The sequence below is a fragment of the Haemaphysalis longicornis genome, unplaced genomic scaffold (assembly GCF_048455015.1).
Source record: "Haemaphysalis longicornis isolate Haplotype H1 unplaced genomic scaffold, Haemaphysalis longicornis Haplotype H1 scaffold_9, whole genome shotgun sequence".
Taxonomy (NCBI): Eukaryota; Metazoa; Arthropoda; class Arachnida; order Ixodida; family Ixodidae; genus Haemaphysalis; species Haemaphysalis longicornis.
The window spans coordinates 80,359,756-80,372,202 of record NW_027526460.1 but is presented as its reverse complement, the minus strand read 5'-3'; the positions used below and the strand labels follow the sequence as shown (position 1 = coordinate 80,372,202).

The following is a 12,447-nucleotide window of genomic DNA, read 5'->3' as shown; positions in this document are numbered from 1 at the left end:
GACTGCGCCTCCTCTCCCTTCACTCCGGTCGGCGCTTCGCAGCTGCGGTGCGCTGCGGTGCGGTGCGCTCCTCCTCTCGAACATACACGTTAATTCACTTCCCGTCGCATCTAAAACAGGGCCATCTCCAATAACGTGAAACCTGAGGAGGGGCGAAGCATGCAGTGTATGAGTGTATTCAAAGATTGTAAGTCTCTCTTGCCGCACACCGCGCTCTGATTGGGCGCCGGCGAAGGCGGGCTTGTCGCTTGCGCTCGGCTAGTGTCACTAGATCCCACCTAACCTTGAAAGATAATCTGCAAATATTATCTCTACTATGAACACATGGGGGTGGGTCCCATTGTTCAGAGGTGCCTTACCATCCATAATGCGGTTTAGCTGCTGAGCGCGCTGGGCGTCTCAGGCTTTGGCGCCTTGGCATTTTTGCTCACTGAGATGAACCGTTGGTGAGTAGAGGTATACAGATTTGCTGTAAAAGTGTCGTGTATTTGAAGCACTATGCGTTCTAGCGCGAGGCGTTGGGAAACGAGTATCCCGGTGTGTTCTTTTAGTACGCGTTACGTTCTAGCGCGAGGCGTTTAAAAACGAGTGTCCCGGTGTTTTAGTACCGTGACTATATTAGACGACAGGAGACGCCGACATGCCGTGCTTTGCCAGAATTTGTAATTTCTTCAATTTTCGTGCAAGGTGGCGTTCACGGATATTTTAAATAAATTGTTTTGTCATTCCGATTTTTGGCAACACCTTTTTCAAGGCAATATCTGGCCAATGAGCCAGGAAAAAAATTATATGAGGATGTATATGACGTAGCTTTCCCAGTGCCACTGTATACAGCTCTATACAGAAGTGGTCCAGGACAAGATGTGTCAAAACGAGTGAAGCGAATGGAAGTGTCACCTGGGGCAAAGACTTTCTTTTTTAATTTGCACACTGGTACACTTTCAGTCGCAACTTGAATGAAAAAAAGGGGGGCTCTCAGTGGCATGGGGAACGGACTGTCCTATTTGTAAACAACCCGAAACTGTGGAGCATGTCTTTCTTCGTGGTTGGGCCGCAGTGTGAATTCCTTTGGGATGTCCTCCAACGCTCAGTCAAGAAAGATTTTCCATTTAGCCCACTGAAGAATACGTTTTTTGTACATTGATATAGAGGACGGTGTGCCATTTGACGCGGTCATGTTGTGGGGCCTGCACAGCATTTGGCGTTTGCGCATGAGTTGGCCTCATTGTGATGTAGACGCGCGACCAACGAGACCGTATTTTCGGGAAAGTGTGTCACAGTTTGTTGAAGTTCGGAGAGCGATGAACTGTCCACCACAGTGGTTGTCAAAAATTGAACCCCTAACTACGCTTTTGGGGAATTTTAAATGACAACACCGGCCCTGGGGTGGCATGGTGTCATTACTGTGTTTTTTTCTTTGTCACTGTACCTCGTGCCTGGTGTTGCTGTCCGAGATTGGCAATAAAGAAAAAAGAAAGCCCGAACCCCTATGGTGCTTCACCCATAAAACATCTTCGCGCACGCCTTTGATTTGTAACCAGAGCAAATTATTATCCAGATGCGTTGTCTGCCGTAGGTATATGGGACCCGTTACTCTATACAAAAATATCCCGGGCCACATCCACTAACCTTAAACCTGGGGAGCGGCGAAGCATGCAGTGTGCGGTGGTTTTTCCCTCAGCAATATCGTTTCTAATGGGCAAGCTTCCATCGCAGAAAAAGGCGTTTCTCGAGCCAACGCGCGCCGCTGCCTCTCTTGCCACACGGCACGCTCTGACTGGGCGCTAGAGAAGCGCCGGTGGACGGAGCAATCCCGCGCTCGCTGAGGCGGTGGCGCCCTCTCTTGGGTTGAACGGTGTTTAAGTAATTAAATTTAAAATTGTCTGGCCGTAAGTATTTCTCGTGTCAGACGCCGCAGCATGCTAAAAAGTATGCTTTACAGGAGAAATCCTGGAGTTTGAAACCAATTTTGAGGCAAAAGTTAACAAATATCTGTTATTTGGGCAATTAAATCCCAATTATTCCTGCATTTTAAATTATTTTATATCGGGTTGGTTCATTTGGAACCGGTTTTATCCATTATACACTGGTTTTTTGATCACCGTTTGGCAACCTGATTTACCGTGACGACAGGAGACGACGACAGCCCAAGCCCCTAAGGTGCTTCTCCCCTAAAGCCACAGCTAAGTTCGGACACAACACAGTCAATGATTACGAAACGTCCCACCGCGCTACATTGCAACACGTCCTAGCTGCACCAGTTAAAGCACGCGCTATCTCCCCTGACTCTCGAGGAGCAGCCCTTCAGCACCTATGATATTTCCGCATGTTCATGCACAATGACCTGCTCACGTAAGCATAAAAAAACCATCACTTTATTGCCCTGCAGGGGCTTCCTGCATACTGTGGTAACAACGAAGCCTACATAGCTACTGCTTGCGTTCATTGCCACTAGTTCATGACCCAAATCCTTCCACAAGGCAAGACCGGATGGCTCTCGTTTCTCCAGTAGCGAAGAGCCCTCAGTGTTCGTTCTGGAGGGACCCCAACAAAAGCTACGTGCCGCTTCACGCAGTCGACCATGACTGCTGATTCCGGATTGGCTAGCGGTCTGTGTGGGCGCGATAAGGCCGTTCTTAATCGGATTGGACTTACTCTGGTGTTCTGAATCCTTCCTCCAGTCGTGCCTCCAGGGGAGGAAATCCTTAAAATAGATTTCCTTACGCATTAACACTGCGGAATCCTCCCCTCAGCCTAGTGGAGGAGGCAAATGGATTGGAGGAGGGACTCAGAATACGGCCCCTAATGTGGCCTAAACGAAGCGTCGTGTGTTTTCTTATCCGAGAATCTTGTTTGCTGTGCCTTAGCGCTATTCCTGTCAATACATCCTTTCGAGGCTTTGATTGAGCCTCAAAGATTTGGGACCATATGTTGACTCCGGGAGCACGCAATTGCTGTATACCATTCTTCTTGGTGACAGAGGTAATCACGGTTAATTATTGTTCATCACGTGATTAGTCCACAATTTTCCCGAATGACAGGAAGCTTGTTGCAAGCTTCACAAGTGACTTTACGGACACGTTTCGCTGTAACACGGTATCTCAAATGCCAAATAGGCCAGAGTACCTCCAAGTTACCCCCAGTAATTCTAAGTATCGCAGGTAATACTCTAATTTTTGAGGCCAAATGATGTTTCGTATTTAGAGATACTGATCTGAGCTTAATCGGGTTCGCAATTTCTTAAAGCAGCGATTATTTTAACGAATATTTAGTGGAACTTTATGTAGCGTAGGCTGTACACTGGCCGAGGTTGAGCAGTTTCACGTTGACCTTGAAGGGCCATGCTGCGCAAGCGCGAGGAGCATTGGATTCGATTGCATTGGAGTGTATTGGATTGAATTTGGATTGGATTTGCATTGAATTTGGATTGTATTGGATTAAACTGGATTGGATCGGAAATCCAATCCAATTGGAGTACGGGTGTGTAGAGAATTGGGTCAGCACATTCACCGGTCTGCGCATGCCAGAGGATTGACGTGATAGCCGCGGCAGAAGCACTGGCGCCGGCGCGTGCCCAACTTTGCGCCTCGGTTGCACAATAGCCAAGTCTGACGCCGTGCCGGTGCCGCTTGGTAGCCATTTCGTGTGGCTTCTGGAGAGCCGTGCAGCGCATGCGCGAGGAGCAGTGACTGGACTAAACTGGACAGGACTGGACTGGACTGGACTGGACTGGACTGGACTGGACTGGACTGGATTGTGTTGGATTGGATTGGAAATCGTTTTAGCAGCACTAAGCATGGTAATAATCCTAGACAGCCAGGAAACCTAAGAATAACCAGCTGAACCTTAGCTCACGCTACGTATATCCTGGCATAGCCGAACTAAGCCACTGCTAATTTTTTCAAGAATTCAACGCGCTTAGCGAACATTAATTAGTTCACCACAAATTTTTGATTTTCATTACTAGGTTTTCCATCAGCCAGATTACAGATTTTACGCATTCATGTCCATGCTAGGTATCCCTTGAAAAATCGACGTGACAAAAACACGTCTTTCCCAAAACTAGAAAATGGGAACAGTCCTATAGGTTGGGCCGTTCACAAAAAAATGAGATGCTCACGTCGGGACACTGGTTTGGCCAACTATTACAAAAGAACTGTTCGATGGCGGAGGTTCGTCGCAAAAATGGTTGCGCACGCTGATTTTCAATCATAAGAAATTTTTACCCTTGAAGTGCTTTAAAGGTGAAAAAGAAACGAGAAATAAGCAACCTGAATTATCATATGCTGTCAGCGGAAAATTATGCACAATTCACAAGATTAGGGAAAGATTCTTGGGATCCTTGCTGTTACTTGAGGGAAAAATCTTTATTGATGACATGGTTGTGCTTCGGGACATGGCCTTTTTAAGTGCAGAGCACTGTAGAGGCTCGCTTTGTCGTCGTAGCTCGTTCGCTGGACCCAAGTAGAGTCACACGGCGTTTCGTCGTAGCGGCTGTCGTCGCGGCGTAACCCAGAGGCTTCGAAAGCCAGAGGTTTATATAGTCAAAAGCTTTCAAAACTCGTGAACCGCTGGCGCTTGTCGCACATCTCCCCGTTGTTTAGCGCAAAGAAAACTGTAGGTACATTTGAGGCAACATGTACGTAATTAACCGGCAGCGCCCGCATTCATTTAGTTAGGAACTCTCTTTCGGTTGGTTTTTACGATAGTAAACAAAAAAAAAGTGGCAGTGCAACGCCGGTACGCGCGGGAGGAAACGCAAGCACAAAAAGAACGCAACTCCTGCTGGCGCAGTTCCAGGCAGGGGGCGCGGGAGCACTATGAATGCGGGAAATTTGAATTTCATTGGGTGGTAGCAGTGAGCGGATAACGGCGCTACAGCCAATTGTGGCGAATCACTGCTCTGCACTTCCGCCGGCTTTCACATTGAGTGGAACGGCTTTAATTTTTTTGAACTGTAAAACCTTGCAACGCCCTGCAGTGATGCTTGACAAATACACGACTCGCTTACACGCGTCCCGCCCACCCTATAGCAGAAAAAAAAAAAAAAAAACAGGCAAAAGAGTTGGGAAAGTGCAAACCTTACCTTTTGTGGAAGTCATATACTTTCCTTCGATGTTACTTAAGACACATGTAGAGAGAGAGAGAGAGAGAGAGAGAGAGAGAGAGAGGCACAAAAACAGTGAGGCTTAGTTTTTATTAGCTCTTTTATTCATCGAAGCAGAAAACGGGGACAGACGTACCGTGATCACGGCACCGAATTCTTTTTTTTTTTTCGTCGACATCTTCAACATAAATCCTCCTTTCCCGCGGCCCCGCAACCTACGTGCCAGAGGCGAGAACTTGCGCAGAAAGTAATAATAAACTGTCAGCTCTCGAGCTTTCGCCATTATCTCCGTTACGGAGCAAGAAGATCGCCGTTTTTTTTTTTCAAACATGAAATGAGAAGTCCCTGAGGAACTGTGAATAATAAAGTACACTGAACGAAGTGTGCGTCTGATAAGCATACGCGCTCTGTTCCGACACACCTCCCGCATCATGATTGTTCGGCCGTGAAGCCACGCATTCTATACAAGTCCGTCTTTACAGCAGTCACGCGACATGTGCAAAAAACAAAAACGAACCTTCTGTTAGCGTCATCGCAAGCTAACTTGCAACAACTCTTGGCATGGCATGGTCATTTGTTTATGTACTTTCTTTTTTTTTCTTCTTTTTTTTGAAGGACAGCACCTTCCAACACATCGCAGACCGATGAACAAGAGAAGTTGAGATATGGCAAGCGAGCATCAGGTTTGAAATTCCCTCCATCTTTTCGCGTTTTTTTTTTACAGCTAGAAAACGAGAACATCCAGTTTTGAATGCGGGTGAAATGTAGCTACTTCACTGTCAAGTTTAGTTTCTGCCGAAACCATCCCCGCGTCTTGCCTCGGTGAAAGAGTATTGCAGCTGAATATGTTATTGAACCCGAATTGCCTTGTTCTAGCCAAGATAGCAGATAAACTTTGTCAGTCATTTTAAGCATACTGATGATGAGTTTCAGGTTAACATTATTACACAAAGCTAATAAAGACAAGAATAATAAATTAACAACCTAATGTGTCCCGTTTCTTCGTATTCGTAACTAAAAATATCAAAGCCACTTTTAGTATTGCATTTCTTTATTATGCGTCATTAAATAAAGGTGACTAGAGTCACGTCACCTTCTTTAAATTTTTGAGGTCAAAGAAGCACATTGTTCCCATTAGGTAAAATGAGGCCCAACGTATTTTCCGTAAGCTGGAAACCAAAACGTCATCCTCTCAAACTAATAAATGTGATTATTGCACCAAAAAAACTCCAGCGTTCTTACTTTATAGAGAATCGTTCACCGACGTGAAACGGCAACCGTTGCGTGCTATGCCAATTAAAAAAAAAGTCAACCTCTCAAAAAACGTGTCACTGAGTGCTGCTTATGACTATGTTTATTATCTCCGATGGCAAAGCTTCTTGATAGGGATAGTCGTGAAATGCAGCTAACTTTAACTGAAACAAGACGCCTTTCTGTTTTTTTTTTTGTACCAAGAAGCTTCTTTAGGAGGGTAAGTTGCTAACCCAGTTTCATTCAGTGTCAGCAAAAATGCTACAAGTTCACAAACGTTCACTACATTGCATCTTCAATTACGACGAGAAAATCTGAAAATGCAGCTCCCCGCGGCAATTTCCAAACACCATGCAGACTCGGTGCCCCGCTATTTTTATTCTTGGCATCATTATTACTATTTTACAATCTCATAAATCTTTCAACGCGTCCACTTCCGCGTGGACGAACGCGGCGAGGGAAGTCATTAACAGACGAAAGGTGCTCGGCCAATCAGATGCGATGAAAGTGACGCGTCACTTCCGGAGCGCTCCAGGAACTGTCGGCTCCTGTTGCTCTGCAGACGACGACGGCGAACGGAACAGACCCCGCTCGGCCGCCATGAGGTCATCCGGAACGGACCGCTTTCCCGGACCGCCCAGGAACTCTGAGTAGCGTTTTCCGGGACCACCCAAGAACTCCGAGTAGCGTTTTCCGGGACCACCCAGGAATTCTGAGTAGCGTTTTCCTGGGCCGCCAAGGAACTCCGAGTAGCGTTTTCCTGGGCCGCCCAGGAATTCCGAGTAGCGTTTTCCGGGGCCGCCCAGAAACTCCGAGTAGCGCTTGCCCGGCCCCCCGAGGAACTCGGAGAGCCGCTTGCTGGGCTGTGACCGGTGACCCAGAATCCAATCCAAGTCGCGGTCGAAGGAACCATGGCTCCTTAGGAGGGAGTTACTGGGGTCGCCGGCGTACAGTTGTTGCAGACTTCGGCTAAGCGTGTTGTCTGGATCTGTTCGTTTAGGAGCGGGAAAAGGAGGAAAGGTTACTTAACATGCCCGGTTTTTGGCGTTCTGAAGCAGTCTGGGCATCGCGCAACACAGTAGCGTCTCTTAGCGATCCCTTATTTATTGTCCAAAAGTTCACTCAGAATTTTCTCAGCTTTACGTTTACCAGTGTCGTAAAATTGGGTTTAATCCGCTGTGCCGCTAGACGTAGCGCTCAGGGGGGGAGGGGGGGAAGAGAAAAGAAATTTGTGGTCAGTGCTATCAGATTCCGTTCACTGTCATCTGGAGACAGCATCAGAAAAGAGATCAGGTGGGGAAGGGGTCTTGCCTGTCATAGTACATTCCTTTTCGGAGTGCCTAAGTTCTTACTGACGCACTAAACGCTTTTTCCGAATACTATGCAAAGGCCGAGGACTTAAAACATAGTTATGAAACTATTGCATTGCCAACGAAATTGCATTGTCATTGTAATTTAAGCAGTCATCTTTTCATTTTTATAACTCATCTGAGCTCCATCTCTAACACTGACGATGGGTTTTTGTCCTTCAAAGAAAAAAAAAAAAGAGAAATCTGCTTTTAAAAAACCTTAGCTATCCTTCTCTCTTAGTTTATTTCACGTCTCTCTCTCTCTCTCTCTCTCTCTCTATCTGTTGTAGCAAGCTAGGCGCCTTGGCCAGGCTAACCTCACCAGTATCATTAAATACTATTTTCCCCCCCCCTCTCTCTCTCTCTCTCTCTCTCTCTCTCTCTCTCTCTCTGTATCTCTCTCTCTCTCTCTCTCTCTCTCGCTTGTAACGTTCTTCCTGCTTTGCACAAATGGGAATTTGTGAGTCACTTTTCAATTAAGCTTCAGCACGGAGTTGCAACGTCGGTGTCCAGCGGCAATGAAAATGATCACACAGCACTACCGGCTGTCTCGTTCAGACACTCGTTCCCCCCCCAACACACACAAATCTCTACCCCGAGAGCACGACCGTCATTTACGTGCTCTCCAGGCGAATACATTCCCACATTCCAGACGAAAAGCCAACGAAGTTAGGCTCCCAATTGCTTACTCCCCGAAAAAAAGATAATTACTTGCAAAAAAGGGCGAAGCGGTTCGCATGCTACAGTGTACAACTCCGGCAGTCTTAATTTTTTATTAGCCTAGACCACTGAGTCCTACTTGAAGTCATAAAACGATCCCGTGGTGTCCGAGATACAGTTTCGAACTACCCAAACATTAAACTTCGACCACGGTTGCGTCGAAGAAGTTGAAAGCCAGAGCTAAATAATGTAGTACTTGAATTCCGCTGATGCGTTTTTTTTTTTGTAAAGGGATAACAAGTAAGAAGTATTCTACACCTTTGAAGAGGCCATGAAAAAAATGCAAGTTTGGTTCATTCGAAAGATTGCCTCTCTAGAACACCACTGTCACCAATTTTGGCGGGAACCTAATTCAAACGGGATATATAATGGGGAAAACAGGGAACAAGCATACGACACCCTAGCTACTTTTCTGCTCTACACTTGCGACGTATTATGGGCAGCTTGTTGCGGTTTGCCGAGGCCGACAAAATCCTACCCCAGTTAAACAGTGAATATGAATGATCATTTTGTGCTTAAGTATAGGGCAGATTATGTTTTAAAGCACTAAGAATGGTGGGGTAAACAATGGAAGTTACGAAAGAACAAGCAAACGGAGCGCACCATGCCGGCCAACGCTGGGGCAAGTCTGACACATAATGGTCAACTGGCATAAACGACACTGCCACATACGTGACTCCGGCTGTCGAGTCATACCTCCTCTCTCACTACACAATTACTATCAATCGTAACAATAAGCCAGGTTCGTTTAGAAATAAAAAAGAAACTGTGGTTGATTTCTCTGTGATAGGAATGGGTAAAACACGAAAGTGAAATGTGCAGCGAAATCTGCAGATGAGCATGCTTGTGGGTGTGCTTGGCGAGCGACGTCCTGCTGGCGGGTGGCTTCGGCAAAGGTCCACTGGCGTCATTTCCGTGACGAATATGACGTCAGTGAAATCTTGGTGTATCCCGGCATAATGCGCTTTCGTGTTGAAATATAAAACCCGAAAACGAACAACCCTAAATGTAATGTACTCTTTAGTACTAAAGGTTGCTTCCCCGCAAGAAGACCCTGTGTGCAGGCGTTAACCCTTTACAGGCCGCTTGCTTCGCTGTACTGGCGTCACTTCCGTGACGGATATGACGTAAGTGAAGTCTTCGTGAATCCCGGAATAAAACACTTTCGTGTTAAAAACCGTGTGCAACAGTGGTTTTTGAGCGGTATTGTTACGCCATCTACGAAGGCAAACGATAGCGAGGCTAATAAAAAATTCGTTTTTTCCTTAGCCACCCTAAGAAATCTTGTTTCATATACCTGCCCTGGATAAGTGATTGCCGACGACAGGAAACACACGATGTAGCGGGAGAATTGAAGTTGTGGCTTAGAATTTTTAATCTATCTTGGAATGAAGCATCGTTTGCTGCCGGACAAGCGCTGAGGGTACTATAAAACACCGAATCTTTCGAGTAAAACAAACTTGTATTTTGTCTTCATGACCCCTTTAATGACTACAAAAAATATAATGTGTACTCTTTCTGCGAATAAAGAGGGTGTGGGAGGGCACCTGATCACCGCAGAAGCGCGACATTTTTCGCGAAGTAGAAAGTGCGCCTGCGCAAGCCGTAGCCCTTGCATGACATTCGACGTTAGTTAACGTGCGACGGCGAAATAGCTTCGCCTTGCTGTTTTCAGCAGACAGCCGCACGTTCTCTCACCCATGCACGCTCTCGTGGTATGCCTGCGGAGCGGCAATCTAAGCCACAGCTTTAACCTAAGTGCCTTCGTTGCTGATACAGCAAAAGCTCGTTAATTCTAACTCGAAGGGGACCATAAAATTGGTCTAATTAAGTTGAGTTCGAATTAGCGGGCGGGCGCTTTAGAATGAATGAAAATCGTGCCACAGTGCGCGGGCAGAACACAAGGAAGCCACCTCTGCACTCGTTATCGCGATTTAGGCGCTACTACACGTTTGTGGCACGTGAATTCGTAAATAATGTTTCGTAAATAATAATGGCATGCGCCGGAGCACCGGCGTCGGTGGCGCGGCGCCCTCTGTTGAAGCGAAATAAGCTGTTGCAGGAGCGTATACAGCTAGCGCGCGAGGTTCTGGATAACGACGCGTTCGAATTATCGGGAGTTTTTCCCCACTGAAATATGCAGGACAGTGCCGGGACAAGGGCAATTAACCCGAAGTTTGAATTAACCGAGTTCGAATTAACGATCTTTTACTGTACCAGAATACAATGAATGGAAAGGAAATGTGTCACATCACTACGTGGCATCGTGCAAAGATATGTGAGGGCGAGGTAGGGAGCGTGGGGGGGATGGGGGGGGGGGTGGCTTCACAAAACGCATGCATTATCACTGTTATACAAACGCATGACCTTCAATTTTAAACAGCGTCGAAGTAAGGTGTTTTGAAGACAGGAGGTTGCTTTGAACACACAATTACAGTTGCGGTTTACTTGTTTACTAGCGTACTCACCAGTGTATGTACCTTTAAGAACTTATTAAGGCACTCAATTATGCACACGGCTTAGTTGCATACGTCATTACTGAAGCATACGGCTTAGTGAAGCATTTAGAACACAGACTCACGTGTTGGATGGTGCTGACCGAGCCATATAAAATTTTCTTACGATCCCTTGAAGGAAGAGAAAAACGACACACAATGGTTTATAGGCCATGCATTTTAGGCTCATCAGTTGAGGCACTGTTTATGGTGTTCTAGTTTACAGGCGGAACAAAACAAGTTTGGGACAGATTAGAAGATCAGTTTGCACGGTCACACACAGCATAGAGAAAACGTAGGCGCCACAGCGTGGCACGTTGAATCTAAATGTGATTTGACACGCGCGTTTTAACCTTTTAATTTTTTTTCCTTCGCAATCAACTTCGCTGTCGGCGCCGTTACCGAAAAAGAAGGAAAAACAAAACTCCTGGAGCGTTATAAATATAGACCGGGAGGCATTGAGAATAGTGGGGAGCCTTCCCGTCGCAAGGGTCCTATCAACCCGATCCACGCATGCGCTGAAAAAAGCAGTGCTGCGGACAACACATTTCATTCTGCTTGCTTCTATCTTTTGCTGCTGGGTCATCAGTACTAGGAATTCGGCGGCGATTAATCGACCTCGACTTAATAACAAAGCACTGCGGGTTCCTGAGAATGGGTCGTTAGTCGAATGGTGCATTTCAGTGACAATGAGAACCCACAGAGTTGGTAGCTGTCAGTATGCAAATGAGGTAGTGAGGCAACTCGCACGCCCTAATTAAATTGTGACAGTGAGTGATGAGATACAAATATATCCCGCAGAGAGTTGAAATGCACAATGCGTCATTGCGAAATTAACGGTAGTTGAACCATATAATTGATGTTATATCTTCCGGTGGCAGCGCACAGAATAAAGCATTAAAGCACCACTCGCCTAATTATACCTGCGCCTTCAGTGGTGTTTCAGTGGCTAAATATTCATGATGCAACGTGTGCGGTACCTGCACTGAAGCCACACCGTGGCGCCTGTTTTAAATCATGTAATATGCTATATAAGACTACTTACTAAGCAATACAAAGCAAAAAGCGTTAACACGAGCTCTCCATTGAGACCAGTGAAAGGCCATGTTCAGGAGAGCACATCAGCACGTTTGGCCAAAAGTGGATGAAAGTGACACTGGGCTGTGGCGAAGCGCTGGGTGCGAGGCTAATGGTGTCGCACCTAGCGCCTCATACGGAAGTCGACGTCATCGACGTCTCGACGGACAGGTGTACCTTCCACGACGGGGAGGGGCGATGTTTAGTTTTTGCATTTAACAGACTGAGGCCGCAGTACCACGAGTTTATTCCGCCGCCGGGAATTGACTCCGAGAACTGGTTAAATTTTTCTGTACCGTGCTTACCTTTACGGCTGGACACTGTCATGGGTCAGCAGCTACCGATGAATAGTGGCAGTGCGTGTAGCTAGACTGACAGGAAGTTTCGGTGTGCTAGAATGGGAACCCGTTAGGAACACGCTGATGGAACTGGTTTCTGTAAAGGAGTC

The 12,447-nt window shown here is 46.5% G+C and overlaps 1 protein-coding gene across 2 annotated transcripts in view; it reads right to left on the bottom strand.

The window, feature by feature from the left end:
- Positions 1 to 5,189: 5,189 nt before the first annotated feature.
- LOC144153823 (uncharacterized) overlaps positions 5,190 to 12,447 on the bottom strand; it is a 93,110-nt gene continuing 85,852 nt past the window's right edge. Inside the window, exons 4-5 of one of the 2 annotated variants that reach the window (XM_077685554.1) lie at positions 11,009 to 11,054; positions 7,207 to 7,346 (exon numbers count right to left, since the gene is read on the bottom strand). Coding sequence is in view for 1 of the 2 variants with exons in the window: in XM_077685553.1 (XP_077541679.1) it covers positions 6,874 to 7,346 (473 nt within the window). In the remaining variant the exon portion in view is untranslated. Of the gene's footprint in view, positions 7,347 to 11,008; positions 11,055 to 12,447 lie in introns of both variants that reach the window. The other variant, XM_077685553.1, reaches the window with a different exon arrangement.